The sequence below is a fragment of the Ahaetulla prasina genome, chromosome 2 (assembly GCF_028640845.1).
Source record: "Ahaetulla prasina isolate Xishuangbanna chromosome 2, ASM2864084v1, whole genome shotgun sequence".
NCBI classification, from domain to species: domain Eukaryota; kingdom Metazoa; phylum Chordata; class Lepidosauria; order Squamata; family Colubridae; genus Ahaetulla; species Ahaetulla prasina.
Genome location: NC_080540.1, coordinates 12,645,604 through 12,673,301, shown reverse-complemented (window position 1 = coordinate 12,673,301; position 27,698 = coordinate 12,645,604). Strand labels below are relative to the sequence as shown.

Sequence of the window (27,698 nt, the reverse complement as noted above, 5' to 3'; positions counted from 1 at the left end):
ATTGGAATTTTTTTTGTCTTCTGCCCTTCTTTCTATCAAGTAATTGTCATCACACATTCCTATTTGGGAAGGGTTTATATTCCTGGCAGACAGCTGGTAATCTTCATCCATTTAGAGCAGGGGTCTCCAACCTTGGTCCTTTAAGACTTGTGGACTTCAACTCCCAGAGTTCCTCAGCCAGCTTTGCTGGCTGAGGGACTCTGGGAGTTGAAATCCACAAGTCTTAAAGGGACCAAGGTTGAGACCTCTGTTTTAGAGGGTCATTGAAGCACTTGGGAGTTTTACCTCAGGGTCACCCGAGTAGGTGAAAAGCACCTTTGGAACAACCATGACTTGGATGGCTGAGAATCCCTACAGACTTTTAGCTATACAATTTGGGATGAATACCCTTTGAATGGTGTGGGAGCAGGAATGGATTTCCAGAGGAGGAAAAATAGCAGATTACAGGAACCATTTGCACTACTCAGGTGACCCTCAGGACACAGATAAACCTCCAAGTGCTTCAGCGACCCTCTAAAACAGTGGTTCCCAACCGGTGTGCCGCGGCACTAAGGGGTGCCGTGAGATCTTTTGAGGGTGCCGCCAAAATTTCGGGAAAAAAATTGCATTCTCTCTTGGCGGGAGAGGGGGAGGGAGGGGACTACCGATGCACTCGGAGAAAGCATCGATCAAGGTTTGCTCTAACTCGCCCGGCTCTTTTTATTTTATTTTATTATTATTATTATTTTAAAAAAGAACCCCCTTCTTCAATTCAGACTCGACTTCGCGCGCACGCGCGAGACCAGAGGATCTCGTTACAAGGGCTGTGAAGTGACGCTATCCGATCAACGCATGCGCAAAAGGCGTCTCGAGGCAAGACACCGCCTTCGCGCATGCGCCAAGCACTGACCTCAGGAAAATTTTGCTCCGAGAAATTGTGGGCGGAGAAATAAGAACTGCGGCCAAAAAGCAGCGTCGCCGCAGTTGCTGCACTTAACGTCTTTTTCTTTTTTTTTGCGCACCTCCGGCTTTTGGTTTCCTGGCAGCAGCGCGGGTTTGTGGAGAGCGAGGACGAGGGTCAGAGCAGGTAAGGGAGGGTGAGGGGGTCTCTCCTTTGCTATTCCTCCGCGAGGACCCTAACGGAAGGAATACCGCCCGTTTGCAAGGCGTGCTTGGGCAGGGTTCTTTATTCCAGTCGGAATAAAAGCCACAGGCTAAAAGCCACAGGCTTAACGTCAAAGAGTGGGTGCTGTTTGCATGCCCTCCTGGGAGGCGATTTTCATTCTCTAGTTTATTTTCATTTATTTTTTTTTCCTACCAGCCTCGAGGGGTTGGCGTTGAGTACCGTATCCGTATATACAGTACAGGTAGTCCTCGACTTACGACCCCAAAGGAGCCTTCCTCTCCCCAATTGATGTTGCTAAGGGAAAAATGGATTAAGTGAGTTTTGCCTCACTTTGCAACCTTTCTGGTCCTGTTTGTTAAGTGGATCACTGCGGTTGTTAAGTTTGCGGTTGTTAGTAACGCAGGTTGTTAAGTGGATCTGGCTTTCCCCCATTGACTAGGTCACAAAAGGGGATCATGTGACCTCCAGGAAAACTGCAGCTGGCATAAATACAAACTGGTTGTTGTCAAGCATCCAAATGTAAAATCACGTCACCGAAAGAGATGCTGCAATGGTTGTAAGTGTGGAAAATGGTTGGGAGTCACTTTTTTTCAATGCCGTCGTAACTTTGACTGGGGCCTGTGGCCTATTTCCTTATAAGGGTGCCGGGAACTTTTGAAAGGCTTTCCAAGGGTGCCTCAAACAAGAAAAGGTTGGGAACCACTGCTCTAAAAGGATGCAAACGAGCAGCTGACTACAAGAAATATAAATCCTTCCATTCCCCACTATCCTGTCAGAGCTGAAGAAGCTTCTTGGATAAGAAGCAAAACATCTTCAAAAGGAAAAAAGTCCTGAAAAAAGCACCTTTGGGACCACTCTTTACTAGTAAGATTTTCTGGAACCATTTAAAACAGGGGTCTCCAACCTTGGCCCCTTTAAGACTTGTGGATTTCAACTCCCAGGAATTCTGGGAGTTGAAGTCCACAAGTCTTAAAGGGGCCAAGGTTGGAGACCCGATTTAAAAAGAGCCCTGAGAGTGGAGTGAAAGAATATCCAATGAGTTGGGAAGAGAGCTTTGCATTACCTTGCCCACAATGTTTATATAGCAACGTTGATGCTACCCTTTTTTTTTCTTCTCAAAAGAGATTCATGGATCTTATGAATGCATTTTAGATATTTACAACTATACTTTTCCCCCCTCACATCTCTACCACGAAGGTGGGATGCAAGATGTCAGCGTATGGGTGCCATGATCAAAGCTAAAATGCCTTTTCACCTAAACTCAATATTCTTGCAGCACTTAGACATCACATTCAACTGCCTTTACACATGAAATTTCACATTGCTTTTATCACTGCCCCAAACTTTCTCTCATATATTTTCCATTATGTGCTTCGTCTTTGCCACAAATATTACTGGGATTCTGCTTGAACCAATGTTTTGGAAGGGTTAGAAATCCCTCCAAAAGCAAAACATCTTCAAAAGGAAAAACAAAAAAGTCCAGTTGCCTCCTGAAAAAGCACCTTTGGGATAACCATGACCTGTATGACTGAGAATCTCTACAGGCTTGAAGTCCTTAAACCACCAAGCTTCTTGTGAAAAGAAGAAAACAAAAATAGTCGACAAACCTGATTGTTCAATCAAGTTTTTTCTTGAGCTGCGGTTATTGTAGATTAGCGGGGAGGGGACAGGCTATTTTCAATATAGTTGTGGTTTTATAACACATTTATTTTTGTATCTTCCTCGTTTAGAGAACATTTTATTTATTTATTTATTTATTAAATTTTTATACCGCCCTTCTCCCGAGGGACTCAGGGTGGTGTACAGCCAAAAGATAAAAAATATAACAAATATACAATTAAAACAACAATTTAAAACCGAGCAAATTAGAAAAAATGGCCAGTATTAAAAATTTAAAATTTAAAATTCCAAACCCTAAAATGATAAAACCCCAGTTGAAAATTTAAAAATATTAGGCCAGTCCCGCTTGAATAAATAAGTGTGTTTTCAGCTCACGGCGAAAGGTCCGAAGATCAGGCACTTGACGTAATCCAGGAGGAAGTTCGTTCCAGAGCGTAGGAGCTCCCACCGAGAAGGCCCTGCCCCTGGGGGCCGCCAGCCGACGTTGTTTGGCGGACGGCACCCTGAGAAGACCCTCTCTGTGTGAGCGTACGGGTCGGTGGGAGGCATAAGGTAACAGCAGGCGGTCCCGTAAGTACCCGGGTCCTAAGCCATGGAGCGCTTTGAAGGTGGTGACCAGGCGCACCCGAAAGACTACAGGAAGCCAGTGCAAGCCGCGCAGGATTGGTGTTACTATTACCCGCATAATGCTGAAAAAGACAGCTTGTCGGATCTCTAATCCTGAGGCGGTTACCAGATTTCTTATTATTATATGTCCTCAAATTGACATCTATCGACCACATCGATAGTTCCCCTCCAGGACAATTTATCCTTATAGAATAACAGAGTTGGAAGGGACCTTGGAGGTCATTTAGTCCAACCCCCTGCTCCAGCAGGAGTTTATAACATTTCAGACAAATGGCTGTCCAGTCTGTTCTTGAAAGCCTCTAGAGATGGGGGCACCCACAATGCTAAATGCCATCTTCTTCTGTAAATTCCCTTGCACAAAGGTCTCCTCTAGGTGAAAGTGAGAGACATAATAGCAGGGAGTAGAAAAAAGAGGGTTTAGAACAGGGATCTCCAACCTTGGCAACTGTAAGACTTGTGGATTTCAACTCCCAGAGTTCCTCAGCCAGCTTTGCAGGCTGAGGAACTCTGGAAGTTGAAGTCCACAAGTCTTAAAGTGGCCAAGGTTGGAGACCCCTGGTTTAGAAGGAGGATGGGGCTGTTTAAATTTGGTAAAAGAAACTAATAAACTTTTCAAATAAACATTTTAAATGGTTGTTAAAAAAAGGTGATAGAATTAGGGCTTGTTCTTCCTTTCCATTCCCTCCGTCCTAATATCGCATTTTATTCCCCAAAGAAATCAGAATACTGTAGTCACTTAGAGTTCGCATTACGGTATGGTCCTCTCAAAGATCCAGAGGCTTTTGAACCATTTCAAGGTTTTTCATCTCCTAATAATAAAATCTGATGCGATAATGGGCGCACCCAAAAAAAATGGCACAAAGAGAGAGAAAAGTAGAGAAAATTTAAGTGTAATTTGATTCTTTTAAAACTGCACTTTTAAATTTGAAGCCACCTGGAGCTTCAAAAAAGCCTCTTGGTTCCTCCTGACCCCTGGCCTCGCCCTGGTTGTTAGATATCTTTCTGCAAAGAATTCATATGCAATGTGATCTGCTGGAGACAAAAAGGTACTATATAACCTGGTGAAATCAAATGAAATCTTTATTATGCCGAAAGACTAGCATAAGGATTGTGGGGTACATTTTATTAAAAAATAATAATCTAAATAATTGTTAAAATAAAGATTATTATAGAAAATTGAAAGATATAAAAGTGAATGCATATATAAAAACAAGCTAAAAGGACGACTAGGAACACGAGATGGGTTTAGGGAGGATAAAGGTTAGTTATGTGGCAGATTAAATCTATCACTGCCCATAGTTTAGCATGACAAGCTGGATGCTTATTAAGACTAATTTACGGCCACAAAATGCAGCTTCAGGACAAGCTTCCCAAACTTTCCCCTTCCTTAATAGCCTCCATTCTTCAGAAAGCCACAATTTTGACTCCACCAGTGTAGCCTTCAAGCCCTGGCTGGACTTTACACGGGGACTGACCGGCAGCTTAAGCTTGCAAAGACCTAGCATCCTCTATTTCAGGGGTCTCCAACCTTGGTCCCTTTAAGACTTGTGGACTTCAACTCCCAGAGTTCCTCAGCCAGCTTTGCTGGCTGAGGGACTCTGGGAGTTGAAGTCCACAAGTCTTAAAGGGACCAAGGTTGGAGACCCCTGCTCTATTTGCTGGCACAACTTTTATTAGAGATTTGCTGTGGTGTTTTTTTAACCTCAGTGGGAAAAGGCTGCAGAAAGATTTTTCTCACTTTGGAGTAATCCTTAGACTCTCCCTAATCCAGGTGCTTCATACAAACTGAAGGAATGCCAGTCCCTTCAGTTAGTAGTTGGAAGAGTTACAGCCTAGGTAAAAACCATTCAGGGATCCCTCCCTGGACATGTTTTCGGTTAGTCAACTTTTCACGGGAAATAAAAAGTCTCTTTGCTGGCTTCATTCTTCCACTCTTCGGCCTGGAGTCAAAGTAAGTTTTTTTTTTAAAAAGGATATTGGTTAGAGGGCAGAGGGAGAATTTAGTTTTAGCACCTAAATGGGGCAGGGTGAAGGAAGATCAACAAGCCTATCCTTTCCAGTTTTTCCTTTTGTTTTTTTTTACTGAAGATTTTTTTTTGAGAGAGGAGGAGAATGTTAAGGAAGGGAAAGGTTTCGGAAGCTTGTCCTAAAGCTGCGCTTTTAGCAAGGGCCCTCCCTCAAAGCCTAGAGAGGCAGAGGAGCTTAGCAGCATCCTCATGGACAGCTAATAGGTGGACACCTGATTAGGGAAGAAAGCCCCAAAAAGCTGAGGAACTGGTTTTTGTTGTTGTTTTTGCCCCAGAAAGGCAGGGTACCTTGGGAGCAGGAAGTACAGAGGCAGAATTAAGAAAGGCAGGCACAGATTCCTTCCCCACCGATTCTCGCTGGCAGGACAGCTGGGCCACTGGCTGTGTATCTTGGGGTGGGGAAGGCCCGATGCTTCCATTAGGCCTCTATAGATCTCCCACACGTCTAACTACAGATCAGAAATGAAATTCAAGACTTTTCTAGACTCATCACTTTCTGCCTCATGTGGATTTTCTTGTGTGCGGTAAGAGAAGAGTTTTGTGTGAAGCTACGTCCGCACTCTGGGCATTTGAAAGGTTTCTCCCCAATGTGTAAAGCTACATGAACTACAAGTTTGGACTTAGTAGCGAAACCTTTCCCACAATCGGGACACTCATATGGTTTCTCTCCCGTGTGAGTTCTTTGGTGTATCACCAAGTGGGAATTCCGACTGAAAGTTTTCCCACACTCCTGACACTCGTACGGTTTCTCGCCTGTGTGAGACCTCTGATGTATCAGCAGGTGAGAATTACGACTAAAAGTTTTCCCACACTCCTGGCACTCATATGGTTTCTCTCCTGTGTGAATACTCTGGTGCACCACCAGGTGGGAATTATTACTGAAACTTTTCCCACAATCTGGACACTCATATGGTTTCTCTCCTGTGTGTCGCCTCTGGTGATATACCAAAAGGCAATTCTGACTGAAACTTTCCCCACAATCCTGGCACTCATATGGTTTCTTCTCAGAGTGAGTCCTCTGATGGACCACCAGGTGTGAATTAAGACGGAAACTTTTCCCACAATCCATACATTCGTAAGGTTTCTCCCCTGTGTGAGTCCTTTGGTGTATCACCAAGGAATAATTCCGAATGAAACTTTTCCCACAATATAGACATTCATATGGTTTCTCCCCTGTGTGAGTCCTCTCGTGTATAACCAGGTAACAACTCTGACTGAAAGTTTTCCCACAGTCTGGACACTCATAGGGTTTCTCCCCAGTGTGAGTCCTCCTGTGTGACACCAGGCTGGAACTCTGACTGAAACTTTTCCCGCAGTCTGGGCATTCATATGGTTTCTCTCCTGTGTGCGTCCTCTGGTGTCTCACCAGTTCAGAACTGTGAATGAAACTTTTCCCACAATCAGGACATTCATACGGTTTCTCTCCAGTGTGAGTCCTGTGGTGTATCACCAGGTAGGAATTCCGACTAAAACTTTTCCCACAATCCGGACACTCGTTCGATTTCTCCCCAGTGTGAATCCTCTGGTGTGCTGCCAGGTTGGAACTGTAACTGAAACGTTTCCCACAATATGGACATTCATACGGTTTCTCTCCTGTGTGTGTCCTCTGGTGTACCACCAGATGGGAATTCTGACTGAAACTTTTCCCACAGTCCAAACATTCATAGAGATTCTCTCCTGTGTGCGTCCTCCGGTGAATTACTAGTTGGGAATTCCGACTGAAGCTTTTTCCACAATCCATACATTGATGTGGTTTCTCCCCTGTGTGAGTCCTCTTGTGCGCCACCAGGTGTGAATTAGTACGGAACCTTTTCCTGCAATCTGGACACTCATAAGGTTTCTCCCCTGTGTGAGTCCTCTGGTGTTTCACCAAGTGGGAATTGTAAGTAAAATGTTTCCCACATTCCATACACTCATATGGTTTCCCACCTGTGTGTCTCTTGTGATTTATCAGTAGGGGTGTATCCTTCCGAAATCTGTTATCACATTGAGAGCACTGGTATGGATTCCCATCATTGTAGGTCCTTTTATCCTCAAAAGGATGAGAGCTGTAGTAAAATACCTTTCCACATTCAGAACATTCATTCGGGTTTTCTCCGGTGTGCATCCCTTCAGGTGTAAACAGTTGTGATCTGCAATCTATGCTTTTCTCATGATATGTAGATCTGCAGGGCTTTTCCACCACTAATATTCCTGGATTTTGAAGGTCAAAAAGATTTTGAATCTTTTCTTGCATGGTGCTTTGATTCAAACTACTCTTCCGTTCTTCACAGGGCAAAGCTTGCATGACTGCCTGCCCTATGTGGGTATCTATATGACAGCTTCCTCCCCACTGATTCCCAGATATTTCCATCTTTTTTCCCCCCTGAATTTGTATAGGACCTCCACCCTTGACCTTTTCGTGGGGTGCTTTGTTGAGTTTTATTTTTTCCTGGTGAAGAAGGTAATAGATTTTGATCGCTGGCTGGATTTGCTTTCCCCTTTAATGCTCTTTGTGATTCTCACTTGTCCAGAATGTTGTTTTTGACATCCTTTTCATCTAAAAGATTCATAAAAAAGGGATTAGTGTAATGATTGTATAAAGCAGGGGTCTCCAACCTTGGCACCTTTAAGCCTGGTGAACTTCAACTCCCAGAATTCCCCAGCCAGCTGGGAGTTGAAGTCCGCCAGGCTTAAAGGTGCCAAGGTTGGAGACCCCTGGTATAAAGAATTAGTGCACGACAAATGAAAACCCCAAGGAAAAAAGCATACATTGCAATCAAAAAGCAATCTAGGAATCACTGGATTTGTCCTTCGTACATTCAGTACTGGCAAGAAGATTGTGGAAGTGGTTTTTCCCATTGATTGGTGAGTGGCCAACTGGGGGGCAGAGGAATGTCTTCTGTGATGCTGTGGGGCAATTAACTTAGGTAAAGATAAAGGTTCCCCTCACACATATGTGCTAGTCGTTCCCGACTCTAGGGGGCAGTGCTCATCTCCATCTCAAAGCCGAAGAGCCAGCGCTGCCCGAAGACGTCTCCGTGGTCAAGTGGCCGGCATGACTCAACGTCAAAGGCGCACAGAATGCTGTTACCTTCCCACCAAAAGTGGTCCCTATTTTTCTACTTTCATTTTTTACCTGCTTTTGAACTGCTAGGTTGGCAGAAGTTGGGACAAGTAACAGGAGCTTACCCCATTACGCAGCACTAGGGATTCGAACCGCTGAACTGCCGACCTTTTGATTGACAAGCTCAGCATCTTAGCCACTAAGCCGCCATGTCCCCTATTAACTAAGCAATTCTTAGATTTCCTTATTTCTTAAACAGGTTTTTTTTGGTACTCATTTGTTATTTAAGAAAGGCTCTCTTTTGATTATGAGCTTTTTTTTTTCCCTTGGAGATTTTAATATTTCTGGACTTGAATTTGCCACAAGGCTGGCTCTGCAAGGAAGCTGATCCTCTAACTGACTAGGCGCCTCTTTAGGAAACTACAAAAGCATAAAGTTACGTTGGATGCTTCTGAGCCCTGAAGCACACTAACTCCTGCAAGTTCCTGGGTGGGAAAGCAACTAGAGGTTTGCAAGATACAGTACTGTACTCTTTGGAGGTTGCAAACTTTAACCAGCCAAATCTCCCCTTGCTCGCAACTTCATAAAAGCATGGCACAATGTAGGAGAACTAACCCATCAGAACGAGATTCAGTAGTCCATCTGTTTTTAAAAGACACAGGCCACTCTTCTGAAGATAGCGAAGTCCACATTTTGGACAGAGAGGACCAATGATTTAAAAGAGGGGTCAAAGAGGCCATCTATGTCAAAATCGATCAGCCCTCTCTCAACAGAGGGGGAGGGATACGACATCCTCTATCTCCCGTCTACAACACAGTCCTTTCAACAGTTCCAAGAAGGCTCCACACCCATTTGCAATATTCAGGTGACCCTGAGGACACAGATAAACCTCCAGGTGGCTTTAATGACCAGGTGTCTGCAAGGAATATAAATCCTTCCATTCCCCACCATCCAGTCAAAGCTGAAGAAACTTCTTGGATGAGAAGCAAAAAAAAAAGAAGAAGAAGAAGAAGAAGGACTAGGGGAGACACGATAGCAGTGTTCCAATATCTCAGGGGCTGCCACAAAGAAGAGGGAGTCAAACTATTTTCCAAAGCACCTGAGGGTAGCACAAGAAGCAATGGGTGGAAACTAATCAAGGAGAGAAGCAACTTAGAACTAAGGAGAAATTTCCTGACAGTTGGAACAATTAATCAGTGGAACAACTTGCCAGCAGAAGTTGTGAATGCTCCAACACTGGAAATTTTTAAGAAAATGTTGGATAACCATTTGTGAATGCTCCAACACTGGAAAGGGTTTCCTGCCTGGGTTTCCTGCCTGGGCAGGGGGTTGGACTAGAAGGTCTCCAAGGTCCCTTCCAACTCTGCTGTTGTTGTTATTGTTGTTGTTGTTGTTGTTAACCTCTTCAAAGAAAAACCAGAAAGTCCAGTTGCCTCTTGAAAAAGCACCTTTGGGACAACCATGATCTGGATGACTGAGAATCTCCATAGACAAATGCAATCCTAAGCTGCATTAACAGAGAGTTAGCATCAAGATCACATAAAATGATAGTACTGCTTTATAGAGCTTTGATAAGACCACACTTAGAATACTGCGCCGAATTTTGGTCACTATGATACAAAAAGAATGTTGAGACTCTAGAAAGCGTACAAAGAGAAACAAAGATGATTAGGGGGCTGGAGGCTAAAATAAGATGAACGGTTGCAGGAACTGGGCATGTCTAGTCTAATGAACAGAAGGACTAGGGGTGACATGATAGAAGTGTTCCAATATTGGGAAGAATATTGGAAAAATATTGCCACAAAGAATATTGTCACAAAGAACCATTCTCCCAAGTGCCTGAAAGGAGGACAAGAATTAATGGATAGAAAGTAATCAAGGAGAGGTGTAATCTAGAAATAAGGAGTGATTTCTTGACAGTGGGAACAATTCATCAGTGGACCAGCTTGCTTCCAAAAATTGTGGGTGCTTCATCACTGGAGGTTTTTAAGAAGACATTGGACAATTATTTGTCTGAAATAATATAGGGTTTCCTGCCTGAGCAGAGGGTGGGACTAGAAGACCTCCAAGGTCCCTTCCAAGTGTTTTGTTAATGGGCAAGGTACATATGGGGCCATGCCATAGAAATTGTGACCCAAAGGATTAAATCTATTATTGGTTTTTATGTTCCACATGATGAAAAAGAGTTTTCTCTTTTTCAACTTTCTCCATTTTCATATTTGGATTGACGTGTCAAGAGATTAGAATGATATAATGAACTCTCTTTTAGATAGAGCCATTTATCTACGAAATCAAGCCTATCCAGGACAATTTCCAAAATCTGTCTTTGGATTGATGGGATAATTTGGCACTGGTAGATTCTTGACGACACAAAACTAGCTCCGAAAGCGAATATACACTTTTTCAGAAAGGCATAAATCAATTTCAAGAATCAATATGCTTTCAAAGAACTTAAGCTAATAGGATAGCCAAAGTGAGTATCTTACCAAAGATATTGGTAAATTTTGATAATAGAAATGTGTATTGTTGTAGTTTAACAGATATACATTTTTAAGTTTTCATGTATTTGTCTAACTTTAAAATAGACAATGGTTTACTATAGAATTATTATAGAAGAATGTAGTAATGTTTATGTGAATTGATAATATGCATTCATGGGCACCATTGCACTCATTTCACATGCTAGTAAGGTTATCTTAAAATCCTACAAGCTAGGCTCCAGCAGTATGTGGATCGAGAACTACCAGAAGTACAGGCAGGATTTCGTAGAGGCAGAGGAACTAGAGATCAAATTGCCAACATATGCTGGATCATGGAGAAAGCTAGGGAGTTCCAGAAAAACATCTACTTCTGCTTCATTGACTATGCTAAAGCCTTTGATTGTGTGGATCACAACAAATTGTGGCAAGTTCTTAAAGAGATGGGAGTACCAGACCATCTTATTTGTCTCTTGAGAAACCTGTATGCAGGTCAAGAAGCAACAATGAGAACTAGACACGGAACCACTGATTGGTTCCAAATTGGGAAAGGAGTCTGGAAGGCTGTATACTATCGCCCTGCCTAATTAACTTATATGCAGAGCACATCATGAGAAAGGAAGGGCTGGATAAATGAAAAGTTGGAATTAAGATTGTCGGAAGAAATATCAACAACCTCAGATATGCAGATGATACCACTCTAATGGCAGAAAGCGAAGAGGAACTAAAAAGCCTCTTGATGCGGGTGAAGGAGGAGAGTGCAAAAGTTGGCTTGAAACTCAACATTAAGAAAACTAAGATCATGGCATCTGGCCCTCTCAATTCCTGGCAGATAGATGGGGAAGAAATGGAGGTAGTGACAGATTTTATTTTCCTGGGCACCAAGATCACCGCAGATGGGGATTGCAGCCAAGAAATTAAAAGACGCTTGCTCCTGGGGAGGAAAGCTATGGCAAATCTAGACAGTGTACTAAAAAGCAGAGACATCACCCTGCCAACAAAAGTGCGAATAGTCAAGGCTATGATTTTCCTAGTTGCAATGGATGGCTGTGAAAGTTGGACCATAAAGAAGGCTAAGCACCAAAGAATTGAGGCCTTTGAACTCTGGTGCTGGAGAAGACTCCTGCGAGTCCCTTGGACTGCAAGGCGAACAAACAAGTCAGTCCTAGAGGAGATCAGCCCTGACTGCTCTTTAGAAGGCCAGATCCTGAAGATGAAACTCAAACACTTTGGCCACCTAATGAGAAGGAAGGACTCACTGGAGAAGAGCCTAATGCTGGGAAAGATTGAAGGCAAAAGATGAAAGGGACGACAGAGAATGAGGTGGCTGGATGGAGTCACTGAAGCAGTTGACGTGAGCTTAAATGGACTCCAGAGGATGGTAGAGGATAGGAAGGCCTGGAGGAACGTTGTCCATGTGGTCGCAATGAGTCGGACACGACTTCACAACTAACAACAACAAATTCATGGGCTAGCCATTATATGTTTTCTTTAGATTGAGATTATATGTTTTGCTTTTATTATTTGATTGTTTGGTATGTACATCTTTATATTTTTAGTTTTGTATTATTTTATTGTGTTATCTAAAGCAAAAGTGTATTTTAAACATTTATATCTTAAAAATATTTAAAAGGGACCATTTTTTAATGTTACTTTTGTCTTTTTTTCATTATGTCTGTTTTAAACTTTCTTTGTTCTTCCCTATTTTTTTGAAATTTAATGAAATTTAGTTTAATGATTAATCTCCAACATTATTTATGATTCATCTGACATATAAATGGCTAGCAAGATCCAAGGAAAATCACACATTCTTAGCCTTGAAATCATTATCAAATATATGTGGAAACGCCGAGGATAGTTTATACAGATACATGAACACAAATGCAAATCCACACACCTATAAAAGTACATATGTTACGATTCTTGTGTATTTCAGCCTGACAAATGTCCCAGAAGTGGGTACGGTCAACCTTTTTTGTCTCATTTTAGAGATGGTGGGTGGGGATGGAGCTTTAACGGAGGAAAAGGTGCACAAAGCCTCTGCAAGGTTTAAATCACCAGTTTTGCCCATGAAACACCTCACTTGCAAAGAAAACAACACGCTAAAAAAAAAAGAACCACACAACAACACAAGGAGTCAGCCCCTAAAGCAGGGGTGTCCAAACTTGGCCCTTTGAAGAATGGTGGACTTCAACTCCCAGAATTCCCCAGCCAGCATGAGCTATAAACATGAGCAAGTTGCTTGCTGGGGAATTCTGGGAGTTGAAGTCCACCACTCTTCAAGGGGCCAAGTTTGGACATCCCTGCCCTAAAGTGAAGGAAATTTTTTACACCTTCCAACCAGCAGAAAATTGCAGACTCTTTTAAAGCGGGGGTCTCCAACCTTGGTCCCTTTAAGACTTGTGGACTTCAACTCCCAGAGTCCCTCAGCCAGCTGCTGGCTGAGGAACTCTGGGAGTTGAAGTCCACAAGTCTTAAAGGGATCAAGGTTGGAGACCCCTGTTTTAAAGCGTGCAAGCACCAGTGGAATATGAAGGAGGCATTTAGATCCGAAGAAAAACGAAGGGACCCGTTTCAAATCATAGCAGGGAGAGTGGAATAAAATTTGAGGAGGGAAGGAATAAATAAATAGCAACAACCTCAAAGTGAATGAGACTTTTTCCAATCTTTTTAAATATCCCAACCAGCAGAAGATTGAAGGCATCACTTTTAAAGGCACAACAGTTTTGTTTTTTTTAAAAAAAGCCTGCAGTACTATTGGAATAAAAATCGGGGAAGGAAAGAACAAGGTACACCCTGGACTGGAGGAAACCAAAGAGCCCGACTTGCTCCTGGCCTCCCCTCCCATCTTCCTCCAACTCACCTTCCAGCTGCAGCCGCAACCCTGGGAAGAGCACGAGAGCCGCTCCCCACGCGACCATCCTCCTTCAGGTGAGCCGGAAGAGGAAGTTCCTCTGCCTCTTCTCCTCCATCCTCTCTAGCGCTCCAGGACTCGGATGCTCTACCTCACAAATAGGGGCTGTTTTCTAGAGGTTGGCTCCAGAGCGCCATCGAGCGATCTCAGGCTGGGGGGAAAAAAACACTAGTGCGATTTATTTATCCTGAGGCGGTTGCTAGATTTATCTCTTTTGATTATGACGTGCTTTCAAATCTGCATTTACTGACCACATCCATAGTTGTTCTTCTCCAGGAGGGTCTATCCCTTTGCAAGAAGTGAGAACTAAACCAAGGCAATGTATACCAAAAAAAAATTTAATTTTTTTTTAAAAAAAAATTAAATTTTTTTAAAAAAATGCATACAAAACATTTGCTAGACCTATTCTTGAATACAGCTCGACTGTCTGGAACCCATACCACATCTCTGACATAAATACAATTGAACGAGTCCAGAAATATTTTACAAGAAGAGTTCTCCGCTCGTCTGTAAACAACAAAATACCTTATACCACCAGACTTGAAATCCTGGGATTAGAAAACTTAGAAATCCGCCAACTCCGACATGACCTGTGTTTAACTCATAGAATCATCTATTACAATGTCCTTCCTGTTAAAGACTACTTCAGCTTTAATTGCAATAATACAAGAGCAAACAATAGATTCAAACTTAATGGACCCAGCTATTTTAGGTAATTATCGTCCAGTCTCCAACCTTCGCTTTGTTGCGAAGGTTGTAGAGAGTGCCGTGGCGCGACAGCTACCCCAATACCTGGATGAAGACGTCTATCTAGACCCGTTCCAGTCCGGCTTCCGACCCGGATACAGCACGGAGACAGCTTTGGTCGCATTGGTAGATGATCTCTGGAGGGCTAGGGACAGGGGTTATTCCTCTGCCCTGGTCCTATTAGACCTCTCAGCGGCGTTCGATACCATCGACCATGGTATCTTGCTGCACCGGTTGGGGGGATTGGGAGTGGGAGGCACCGTATATCGGTGGTTCTCCTCCTATCTCTCCGACCGGTCGCAGACGGTGTTGACAGGGGCAGAGGTCGACCACGAGGGCCTCACTTGTGGGGTCCCTCAGGGTCGATTCTCTCGCCCTGCTGTTCAACATCTACATGTAGCCGCTGGGTGAGATCATCAGTGGTTTCGGGGTGAGATACCAGCAATGCGCTGATGATACCCAGCTGTACTTTTCACCCCGGCCACCCCAATGAAGTTGTTGAAGTGCTGTCCCGGTGTTTGGAAGCCGACGGGTCTGGATGGGGAGAAACAGGCTCAAGCTTAATCCTCCAAGACGGAGTGGCTGTGGATGCGGCATCCCGATTCAGTCAGCTGCAGCCGCAGCTGGCTGTTGGAGGCGAATTATTGGCCCCAAAGGATAGGGTGCGCAACTTAGGTGTCCTCCTGGATGATCGGCTGTCGTTTGAAGATCATCTGACGGCCGTCTCAGGAGGGCCTTCCACCAGGTTCGCCTGGTTCGGCAGTTCGCCTTCCTTGATCGAGATGCCTTATGCACAGTCACTCATCGCTCGTTACCTCTCGCTTGGATTACTGTAATGCTCTCTACATGGGGCTCCCCTTGAAGTGCACTCGGAGGCTCCAGTTAGTCCAGAATGCAGCTGCGCGGGTGATAGAGGGAGCTACTCGTAGCTCCCATGTGACACCGCTCCTGCGCAGACTGCACTGGCTACCTGTGGGCTTCCGTGTGCACTTTAAGGTGTTGGTTACGACCTTTAAAGCGCCCATGGCTTAGGACCTGGGTACTTACGGGACCGCCTGCTGTTACCACATGCCTCCCACCGACCCGTCGCTCCCATAGAGAGGGACTTCTCAGGTGCCGCCCGCCAAACAATGTCGGCTGGCGGCCCCCAGGAAGGGCCTTCTGTGGGGCTCCACACTCTGGAACGAGCTCCCCCCAGGTCTACGCCAAATACCTGACCTTCGGACATTCCGTCGCGAACTAAAGACACATCTCTTTGTTCGCGCGGGGCTGGCCTAAATTGGATTTTAATGGGAAATTTTATTAATTTTAAACGGGTTTTAGTTTATGGTAATTTAATTTCAGGCTAATTTTAAATAAGTTTTTAAATGATATTTTAACTTGTATATTTGTATTGCTGGTTTTATCTTGCTGTTCACCGCCCTGAGTCCCTAGGGAGAGGGGGCGGTATATAAATCAAATAAATAAATAAAATAAATAAATGTTAACCGCTTCAATCCTGATTGTAGAAAATATGACTTCTGTAACAGAGTTGTTAATGCTTGGAATATACTACCTGACTCTGTGGTCTCTTCTCAAACTCCCAAAAGCTTCAACCAAAACTGTCTACCATTGACCTCACCCCATTCCTAAGAGGACTATAAGGCGTGCATAAGTGTACAAAAGTGCCTACCATTCCTGTCCTATTGTTTCCTTTCAATATATGTGCTTGTATGGACCCAGCTATTTTAGGTAATTATCGTCCAGTCTCCAACCTTCGCTTTGTTGCGAAGGTTGTAGAGAGTGCCGTGGCGCGACAGCTACCCCAATACCTGGATGAAGACGTCTATCTAGACCCGTTCCAGTCCGGCTTCCGACCGGATACAGCACGGAGACAGCTTTGGTCGCATTGGTAGATGATCTCTGGAGGGCTAGGGACAGGGTTATTCCTCTGCCCTGGTCCTATTAGACCTCTCAGCGGCGTTCGATACCATCGACCATGGTATCCTGCTGCACCGGTTGGGGGGATTGGGAGTGGGAGGCACCGTATATCGGTGGTTCTCCTCCTATCTCTCCGACCGGTCGCAGACGGTGTTGACAGGGGGGCAGAGGTCGACCACGAGGGGCCTCACTTGTGGGGTCCCTCAGGGTCGATTCTCTCGCCCCTGCTGTTCAACATCTACATGAAGCCGCTGGGTGAGATCATCAGTGGTTTCGGGGTGAGATACCAGCAGTACGCTGATGATACCCAGCTGTACTTTTCCACCCCGGGCCACCCCAATGAAGTTGTTGAAGTGCTGTCCCGGTGTTTGGAAGCCGTACGGGTCTGGATGGGGAGAAACAGGCTCAAGCTTAATCCCTCCAAGACGGAGTGGCTGTGGATGCCGGCATCCCGATTCAGTCAGCTGCAGCCGCAGCTGGCTGTTGGAGGCGAATTATTGGCCCCAAAGGATAGGGTGCGCAACTTAGGTGTCCTCCTGGATGATCGGCTGTCGTTTGGAGGTCATCTGACGGCCGTCTCCAGGGGGGCCTTCCACCAGGTTCGCCTGGTTCGGCAGTTGCGCCCCTTCCTTGATCGGGATGCCTTATGCACAGTCACTCATGCGCTCGTTACCTCTCGCTTGGATTACTGTAATGCTCTCTACATGGGGCTCCCCTTGAAGTGCACTCGGAGGCTCCAGTTAGTCCAGAATGCAGCTGCGCGGGTGATAGAGGGAGCTACTCGTAGCTCCCATGTAACACCGCTCCTGCGCAGACTGCACTGGCTACCTGTGGCCTTCCGAGTGCACTTTAAGGTGTTGGTACGACCTTTAAAGCGCTCCATGGCTTAGGACCTGGGTACTTACGGGACCGCCTGCTGTTACCACATGCCTCCCACCGACCCGTCGCTCCCATAGAGAGGGACTTCTCAGGTGCCGCCCGCCAAACAATGTCGGCTGGCGGCCCCCAGGAAGGGCCTTCTGTGGGGCTCCACACTCTGGAACGAGCTTCCCCCAGGTCTACGCCAAATACCTGACCTTCGGACATTCCGTCGCGAACTAAAGACACATCTCTTTATTCGCGCGGGGCTGGCCTAAATTGGATTTTAATGGGAAATTTTATTAATTTTAAACGGGTTTTAGTTTATGGTAATTTAATTTCAGGCTAATTTTTAAATAAGTTTTTTAAATGATATTTTAACTTGTATATTTGTATTGCTGGTTTTATCTTGCCTGTACACCGCCCTGAGTCCTTCGGGAGAAGGGCGGTATAAAAATCAAATAAAATAAATAAAAAATAAAAATAAATGTTAACCGCTTCAATCCTGATTGTAGAAAATATGACTTCTGTAACAGAGTTGTTAATGCTTGGAATATACTACCTGACTCTGTGGTCTCTTCTCAAACTCCCAAAAGCTTCAACCAAAAACTGTCTACCATTGACCTCACCCCATTCCTAAGAGCACTATAAGGGGCGTGCATAAGTGTACAAAAGTGCCTACCATTCCTGTCCTATTGTTTCCTTTCAATATATGTGCTTGTATATAATGTTGTGACAAAATAAAAAAAAATGTCTATGGAGGTTCTCAGTCATCCATCCAGGCCATGGTTGTCCCAAAGATGCTTTTTTCAAGAGGCAACTGGACTTTCTGGCTTTTCTTTGAAGATGTTTCGCTTCTCAACCGAGAAGCTTCTTCAGCTCCAACTGGATGGTAGGGTTGAAGAAGCTTCTCGGATGAGAAGCGAAATGTCTTCAAAGAAAAGCCAGAAAGTCCAGTTGCCTTTTGAAAAAAGCACCTTTGGGTAAATCAAGGGAATGCCAATGAATTATCTTGGATTCCCCCCCACCCCCAAGATGAAGAATTGGCTAGAACTGACTTCACTAAGGAAGTTGCCCTTTACGGTTGCCTGCTTTCCAATGGTTTCATACACACACACAGAGAAGCCTTCACGGATGGTTTTCTTTGGTTTACCTAAAGGTGCTCTTTCAGAAGGCAACTGGGCTTTCTATGTTTTTTGCTTGAAGACGTTTGGCTTCTCATCCAAGAAGCTTCTTGGGTTCTTCAGTGGATGAGAAGCCCAAAAATGTCTTCAAGCAAAAAACATAGAAAGTCCATTTGAAAAAGCACCTTTAGGTAAACCAAGGGAAAAACATTCTTGAAGGCTTCTGTGTATGTGTGTATGAAACCATGGGAAAACAGGCAACCATAAAGCGCACCTTCCTTGGTGAAATCAGTTCCAGCCACTTCATGAGATGGGGGGGGGGAGGAAATGCAGGATAACTCCTCAAAACTTGCTTTTGATTTTTTGTGTTGTAAATGTTGAAGGTATTTTTGTGTTGTAAATGATGAAGGTATTTTTTTTCTTTTATGTAGACTGAGAGTATATGCACCAAAAAAAATTCCTTGTGTGTCCAATCACACTTGGCCAATAAAATTCTATTCTATTCTGTTCTATTCTATTCTATTCTACAATTGAGGGAAGCTTGAAGAGTCAAGCTAGACCTTACTTACCATAGCTTCACAAAATTAGCCAGGTTCTGGGCTCTAGAAATTCATGAAGGTATTGTTTTTGGGTACAGCCTCTAAATGATTACCAGCTTCACTCAGTATAATAATGAGACATGGGACAAACCTGGAAGCTTCTACCAGCATTGCTACCAAACTACTTCTACATAGGAGATACATTTGATCTTCCTATCGGTATTATTGGGAAGCCTAAATCTCATTAGAGGGATGAATCGCTCTGGGTAGTCTTCCCAATCTCCAGAGAAGTTAGATTTCAGATTTATTACTTCTAAAGAGCTTGAGCAAAAGACTTGGGAGTAGTTTGCAGAAAGCTCACCTAAAAATTTCTTTCCTTTCGCTGGTTCTCAGGAGATCAAAAACTCTACATCCCAAAAGTTTGATTTCCTGTGGCTCCCAAGGATTTGGGACAAGAGAAGGCAGAGATCCCAAAGCAGCCACTTTCACTTATACTAACAAGAGATGCGTCCAAGTGCACAGAGTGTCTTGAATCTACTGTTCCCAACAAGCCAGCTTTGTTCGTGAGGGAAGAGATTTTAAATCTGCTAAATGGTAAATGCCATCCGCTTGCCTAGAAATCTCTATTACGTCAAAGCAAGAAACACAAAGCAGGGCCTAGAAAAATTGTGTTTAAAAAGAGGGTGACTATATATGGTAGAAGAAACGGGTAAACTTTAGAAAGAAATATTTAAAGGGTTGTAAAATGTGTGCTACAAAGTGTGTAAGTCACCAATGCTCTTTGTGTGAAGCATTCCTTTTTGATAAGTCATTTTTTTTAATATAATATACAATGTAAGAGAAGGCAATGAATAAGAAAAAAATTATAATGTTTACTCTTTCTGAGGTATACCACGATTCTTCCACCACTGTTGCTGTCTAACCAATTGTATTAAAATGCATAGCTGACACAGGTATATATGCCTGTTAATAAAATATGGTAGCCTGAAAAGAGCTATTAGATGCCTTCCGATTTTTGGCTGCCAAAGACTCACACAGCTCTCCTTCCAATTGAGTTTTCATTGAAACTCCCCGCCATTTGTAATTCCGAGTGTCACAAAGACAAGCCTTGGGAGAAGCATCCCATCCTCAGGATCTCTGGTGAACGTGAATTGCTCACCACTCGGAAACTGTACTGTTCCAAAATGACTTTAAAGGGGAAAACAACATAAAAAGAGAGGAAAACATAGAATGGCTCCTCAACAAAGAGAAAAAAGCCCATTAAAGCAGCTTTTTGTTTCTTTAATCACAAGAATGGAACATCATAGAATGCAGGGTATATTTTTAATAGAACTGATCTATCTTCAGTTAGTACAAATATGGAGAATATTCACATCTGATCTTTTAACAGAAAAGTAGTAACTGCAGTATGGAAGTTTATGTAAATGACATGACACAATCCGTATCTAAGAGGATTGGTTAAGTTTGTTCAAATTCATTCGTTATATATTAGATTTTGTGTGGTCCAACTAATCTGTTGAAAGGGGCTATATGTCTGATATTGCATTACTGTCAGTTTCAATGTTTCTACTTTGTATTTTGCATATTCAAATTCAATTAATATTAATTTAATATTAATATATCAATAAATTTATAGTGTTTTAGATTTTAATCTTAAATTATTTGGCTTTTAATATTTTATTGTACTGATTAATTTGTATACTACTCATTTTATTTAAATAAAATAAATGAATAACATCTTTGATTAGTGTTCTGCACTTACGTCTTAAGCATGGCATAAATTGTTATTCCTTCCCACTGCCCCTCATTTTTGTCATCTGCCATTTTGGTTGTATGTATAAGACATGTCCCAACAGACCAAAAAAAAACCCATTTTCAGAAAAGAATAATCAAAAGAAACACAACTCTCTGAAACGAACTCTTGTAGCACATAGATTTGCTAAGGTCCCCAAAGACATCAGAGTACCATAGTCACTTAGAATTTGCATTATGGTATGGTCCTCTCAAAGATCCAGAGGCTTTGGAACCATCGGAAGCATTTTCAGCTCCTAAGGATAAAATCTGATGTGGGGTGCCCAAAAGAGCAGCATAAGGAGCATGGGATACATTAAGTTAAAAAGCATAGAAAATAATTAAAATCCAAAAATAATTATTCTAAACAGCTAAAAGATATAAAACAGAGAGGGACAGGGAGCATAAAAGTTAATATGTGGCAGATTAAATCTATCCCTCTGCAAAGTCTAATATGACAAGCTGGATGTTCAGCAAGACTGATTTATGGCACAGGTCATCCGTTATCTGACAAATTTTAAGTGCTGATCCTCAGAATCTGGTAACATATTTTACAGCAGGGTTTCTATCTGAAAGCAACAGGGAGATATAGAATTGTTCTGTGTCCCCTAAGTATTTAGGCAGTAATGGTGAGATGAGCCTGTTCAAATGCCTCTGTAATACAGCCACTGGAGAAGCACATGCTCTCTTGTCTGTGGAGATGCTCAGTCATCCTGGACATAGTTGTTTCAAAAGGCAAATTGGATTGTTTTTTTCCCTAAGGAGGAAGAAGAAGACATTTCTCTTCTCATCGAAGAAGCTTCATCGGATCTGGCCGGAACCAATTGCGCTTCTTGAATGAGAAGCGAAACATCTTCTTCCTTAAGGAAAAAATCAGTCCAGTTGCCTTTTGAAAAAGCACGTTTGAGACGCATGCTTTGTTGTTAGTGTGTGTCCAGAGTCACAGGGGCATTGTAATTATAATCTGATCTCTGAATTCTGTCAATGTAATGAACCAATCTTGAATTCTTTGGAGCCTTTTAGACACAGCACAATAAAAGTCATTCATCTGCATAACTAAAATGCCTCTTAGGTGCTCCAAATAATTTTTTTTCTTTACTAATAGGGGCTTTTGGAAAAATTTAAAAAGAGCCCCGAGAGTGGAGTGAAAGAATGGAAAGAATCTCCCGTGTCTTGAGAAGAGAGCTTTGCATTTCTTTTGTCTTATGTTCATAGCAATGCTGATATTGCCCTTTTATTTTCCTTATCAAAAGTTATGGTTCTCACACAATGCATTTTTACAAATGAAACATTTTATCACATTTTTTTTCTCAGCTCTCCACCAAGGAGGATGCAAAAAAAGGGAGCAGCATCTTGACATTAATATCACCCACCAGACATCAAAGGGTACCTCTAAAAAAACAAGATCATAGGAAGGTTTCTAATAAACATGAAGGTCCTACACTCAAAAGCATAATCCTTTTTCTCCTCAATATCCTTATAGCGCTTATCATATTCAACAGCCTTTACCTGTAAAATTTTAGTGTGGTTGTTGCTAAACCCTCCCTCATATATTCGCTATTCTGTGCTTTAGTTTACCGTAATCTAAATAGGATTCTCCTTGACATAAAATTCTGAAAATGTTAGAAAAATATGAACTTTAAACCCTCTTTATCTGGGATATTTGAGGAATAATGATATAAGTGTTCCTATTTTTTTAATAATGTATTTTTAAGTCTTGCCACAGATTTTTGGCACCTATCAGAAACGTTTACTATGACTGCAAAATATTTTATTCAATAAGTATGTTGGCTGAGGGATTCTTGGACTGAAAACCAGAAGGACATCTAGGTAGAAAGCTAATACAGAGTCCCTGACTTACAACAATTTGTTTAGTTGCCGTTCAAAGTTACAACAGCACTGAAAAAAGGGACTTGTGACCATTTTTCACACTTAAGACTGTTGTAGCTTCCCCGTACTCAAGTGATTTACATTTGGATGCTTGACAAATGACTCCTTATTTATGACCATTGCAGTGTCCCAAAGTCATGTGATCCCCTTTTGTGGCAAGCAAGGTCAATGGCAAAACCAGATTCACTTAACCATGTTACTAATTTAACAACTGCAGTGATTCACTTAACAAATGTGGCAAAAAAGACATAAAATGGGGCAAAACTCACTTAAATTTCTCACAAAAATTTTGGGCTCCATTGTAGTTGGAAATTGAGGACTACCTTTAATTTGTATGTTGCATTTCTATGTCCTATGATGATCAATATACCAAAAAAAAAAAAAACAACACCCCACCCCGAAACACTTTTTGCAGAATTCCATTATTTCTATAACTAACATTTTCCATTTTGTTTCTCTATTCCCTCATATCTAATACTAAAACATTTTACTAAAGTGAATCAGCTGAGAAATTAAATAGTTAATTTCTCAACTGTATTTCCAAAGGAGATCAGAAAGGAAACTCAAACCTTCTCTATATTCATTACCTTTTGCCTCGTGTGGATTTTCTTGTGCGCAGTAAGGGAGGAATTTTGTGTAAAACACCGTCCACACTCTGAGCATTTGAAAGGTTTCTCCCCTATGTGTAAACCTACATGATTTACAAGTTTAGATCTAGTACTAAAACCTTTCCCACAATCTGGACACTCATATGGTTTTTCCCCTGTGTGAGTCCTCTGATGCACCACCAGGTGGGAATTCCGACTGAAACTTTTCCCACACTCCTGGCACTCATATGGTTTTTCTCCTGTGTGAATCCGCTGGTGCACCACCAGATGAGAATTGTTACTGAAACTTTTCCCACAGTCTGGACACTCATACGGTTTTTCTCCTGTGTGTGCCCTTTGGTGGTATACCAGGAGACAATTCTGACTGAAACTTTCCCCGCAATCCTGACACTCATATGGTTTCTTCCCAGTGTGAATCCTCTGGTGTACCACCAGGTGGGAACTGAGACGGAAACTTTTCCCACAATCCGAACACTCATATGGTTTCTCCCCAGTATGAGTCCTCTGATGTATCACCAAGGCATAATTACGAATGAAACTTTTCCCACAATAAAGACACTCATATGGTTTCTCCCCTGTGTGAGTCCTCTCATGTATAATTAGGTAGCAATTCTGACTGAAAGTTTTTCCACAATCCGAACACTCATAGGGTTTCTCCCCAGTGTGAGTCCTTTTGTGTATCACCAGGCTGGAATTCTGACTGAAACTTTTCCCACACTCTGGACACTCGTACGGTTTCTCTCCTGTATGTATCCTCTGGTGTCTCACCAGTTCAGAACTGTGACTAAAACTTTTCCCACAATCCAAACACTGATATGGTTTCTCCCCAGTGTGAGTCCTCTGGTGTATCACCAGATACGAATTCCGACTGAAACTCTTCCCACAGTACGGACACTCATACGGCTTCTCTCCTGTGTGTATCCTTTGGTGTACCACCAGGTTGGAATTGTGACTGAAACGTTTCCTACAATATGGACACTCATACGGTTTCTCTCCTGTGTGTGTCCTCAGGTGTACCAGGAGGTCGGAATTGTGAGTGCAACTTTTTCCACACTCTGGACATTCATACAGTTTCTCTCCTGTGTGTGTCCTCTGGTGCACCACTAGCTGGGAATTCTGACTGAAACTTTTCCCACAATCCAGACACTGATATGGTTTCTCCCCTGTGTGAATCCTCTGGTGCGCCACCAGATGGGAATTAACACGGAAACCTTTCCCACAATCTGGACACTCATAAGGTTTCTCTCCTGTGTGAGTTCTCCTGTGTATCACAAGGTGGGAACTATGAGTGAAACCTTTCCCACAATCCAGGCACTCATATGGTTTCTCACCCGTGTGAGACCTCTTGTGTACCACCAGATGGGAATTAAGACGGAAACTTTTCCCACAATCTGAACATTCATATGGTTTCTCCCCTGTGTGAGTCCTCTGGTGCATCAAGAGATTGGAATTCTGACTGAAACCTTTCCCACAATCTGGACACTCGTACGGTTTCTCCCCTGTATGAGTCCTCTGATGGTTTACAAGGTGGGAATTCTGACTGAAAGCTTTCCCACAGTTCGGACACTCATATGGTTTCTCACCTGTAGGAGTCCTCTGGTGTAAGACTAGAGGAGCGTGCTTGCTAAAATTTCCATACTGGAAGCTTTGGTATGAATTGTCTCCGGTGTAAGTCCTTTTATTTTCAAAAGGGAAGGAGCTGTAGCAAAAGACCTTCTCACACCTGGAACATTCATTTGGTTTTTCTCCAGTGTGGAAACTCTCGTGCATAATCAGCTGTGATCCACAATCTGTACTTTTCCCACATCGGTGTGGGTTTTCCACCAATGGATTCTGGAGGTCAAAAATATTTTGGATCCCGTCTTGCATGGCGCTTTGATTCAAGCTATTTTTTATTTCTTCACAGGGCAAAGTTCGCATGACTGCCTGCCCTACGTAACTATCCAAGTCACAGGGTTCTCCCCACTGATTTCCAGATATTTCCATCTTTTTTTCTGAATTTGGATATGAGTTCCACAGACTCAATTTTTTTCCAGCAAAACCCAGTTCCTGTTATTCTCTTTTGTCTGTTACTTGACAGGGAAGGAGAGTTTTGTTGTTTTCCGGAGGAAGCTGGAAGATTTTGATTGCTGACTGGATTCACTTTCTTCTTTAATTCCCTTTGTGATTTTCACTTATCCAGAATGCTCCGCTTGACATCCTCTCTGTCTAGAAGATTGATATAAGTTTAATTAGTTGTTTATAAAATGGGTGCCCAACAGGTGAAAAACCACAAGTAAAAAAGCATGTGTTAAAATGAACAAGCAAACTTGCCAAAATGCTAGATTAATCCCTAACGTTAATTATGGTTCATTTGACACCTAGAATACTAATGAGATTCAAACATCCAAATTCTCTTGTTGACTTTGAGTAAATCACACATTCTTAGCACTACAAAGGGTTATCATCAAATATATCTAGAAATGCTGAGGATATATTACACACAGAGAGGAATACAGATATTACACTTACAAATATGTGTATCTTGGAAGTCCATGTGTATTTCAGCCTGAAAAAGGTCCCAGAAATGGGTACACTCAAACTTATTGGTCTAATTTTAGAGATGGGGGGGGGCTTCATCAGAAGAAATGGTGCGCAGAGCTCTGCAAGATTTAATACAGCAGTTTTGCCAATGACACTCATTTCTTGGCCAAGAAAACAACATGTTCATAAAAAGCACAAGCAACTCCTAAACTGAAGGAGACCTTTTTCAATCTCCCAACCAGCAGAAAATTGAAGGCACCACCACTTTTAAAACAAGTGGCAGCAGGGGAGGGAAGGAATATGTAGCAGCTGAGTATGTTGCAGCTTAGTTGATTCTCTGCTTCTACGCAATGGAGAAAACCAAACAGCCCTACTTGTTCCTGGCTCCACCTCGACCTGTCCTCAACTCACCTTTCCAGCAGCTGCTTCGACCCTTGGAAGACTGAGAAAGCCGCTGCCTGGGCCACCATCCTCCCATGGATGAGCCGGAAGAGGAAGTTCCTCTCCCGCATCCTCTCTAGCAATTCCCGATTGTTTCAACGCCTTTCACTCCAGTCTCTCCCCCTCCTCCCGTTGGAGGTCGGTACTCAGCAACCACCGATGCCGCTATACTGTATTGGCGGCTTTCTAGGTGCTGGTGTTGCTGATCGATAGCGCGCCATCTAGCGACAGAAGCCTGAGTGATCACTCTGTGTGCCAGTAAGTGGTTTTCAACACCACCGACCACCACACTGATAGCTTCTCTCCAGGATGAACAATCACTAACCTGTTCTTTCTGGTCTCCCCTGGAGCTCTCATTGCCACTACAACCGCACTGTAATTAGTGTGTGTGTGGCGGGCATGACTAAATGCTGAAGGCACACAGAATTGTAGGAAGTTAGCACTCACCCACCCTCCTAGAAGAATGAAATATTTTAGAAAATATTAAAAAGGCAGAATATATTTCCCTGGATGAGAAATGGAGAAACATGTTTTAAAGACAAAGCAGCTTCTTACTCCCCCCACCTTTGTCAATGGGTCAGAGGTAGAAACTCATTCTCCCCACCTTTGTCAATGGGACCATTATCTGCAACACAATAGGACCCACCTAGCAACAGAAACTCACCACATGACACCTGGGAAGATTACATCAGCCAGCAAGGCTAGCTAAGACCGCCCACCCCCTGGGAGTCTGACAACCAATCAGGATACTCTTCCTGTGCCCCAGAAAGTTCAAAGCTCAGAAAAAGCATAAAGCCAGGGAGCGCACAGGATCCCTTCCCTTTTCTGTTCAGCAACTCAAGCCATGTGATCTTGTCCACCATTAAACCATCTTTCCAAGCAGTCTCCATGTTTCCAGTGCCTTTATCCCCACTTGGAACTGAACCCAGATGGATATTTCTTCCAACAGAACGCTGTTAACTTTCCCATTAAAGATGGTCCCTATTTTTCTACTTTCATTTTTTACGTGCTTTCAAACTGCTAGGTTGGCAGAAGTTGGGACAAGTTGGGAGCTCACCCGATTCGAACGCTGAACTGCCGACCTCCTGATCGACAAGCTGATCTTCCTATTTGCATTATAGGGGAGTCTACATCTCATTAGAGGGCAGAATTCCTCTGAGCAGCTTTCCCAATCTCCAGAGTAATTAAGATTTCAGCTTTACTATTCCCAAACAGTTTGGGTAAAACACTTGGAGGAAGCTAGGTTGCTTAAAGCTGATCTAAATAGTCCTGGGCTTTAATAGTTGGCTCTCAAGTCGCGCTCAAAACCTCTCTACATCCCAAAACTTTATGACTTTTTTTTATTTTGTCACAACAATATATGTAAGCATAAGTATGTAATAACTATACAATATATAAGCATATATATAAGTATGAGTATGTAATAACTATATTAATTGGA

The 27,698-nt window shown here is 43.0% G+C and overlaps 2 protein-coding genes across 2 annotated transcripts in view; both read right to left on the bottom strand.

Annotated features, from left to right (window-relative positions):
• The window catches only part of LOC131192478 (zinc finger protein 268-like), a 50,528-nt gene extending 25,585 nt beyond the window's left edge, over positions 1 to 24,943 (bottom strand). The window contains exons 1-2 of the mRNA XM_058171657.1: positions 24,877 to 24,943; positions 13,766 to 13,967 (exon numbers count right to left, since the gene is read on the bottom strand). The gene's annotated coding sequence lies outside the window, so the exon portion shown is untranslated. The remainder of the gene's footprint in view (positions 1 to 13,765; positions 13,968 to 24,876) is intronic.
• Positions 4,962 to 26,317, bottom strand: LOC131192520 (zinc finger protein 420-like). The gene is made up of 3 exons (XM_058171728.1): positions 26,228 to 26,317; positions 23,383 to 25,501; positions 4,962 to 7,242 (listed from the first exon to the last, which is right to left on the bottom strand). The coding sequence occupies exons 2-3, from the start codon at positions 25,277 to 25,279 to the stop codon at positions 5,849 to 5,851; spliced, it is 3,291 nt and encodes a 1,096-aa protein (XP_058027711.1). The 5' UTR covers positions 25,280 to 25,501; positions 26,228 to 26,317; the 3' UTR covers positions 4,962 to 5,848.
• Positions 26,318 to 27,698: the final 1,381 nt, after the last annotated feature.

Coding starts and splice junctions, on each gene's coding strand:
- LOC131192520 (XM_058171728.1), bottom strand. CDS start 25,279: ATGGAAATATCTGGAAATCAGTGGGGAGAACCCTGTGACTTGGATAGT. Junction 7,243..23,382: donor TAGATCTAAACTTGTAAATC/ATGTAGGTTTAC, acceptor ACTTGGTGAAAC/ACCAGAGGACTCACACAGGG.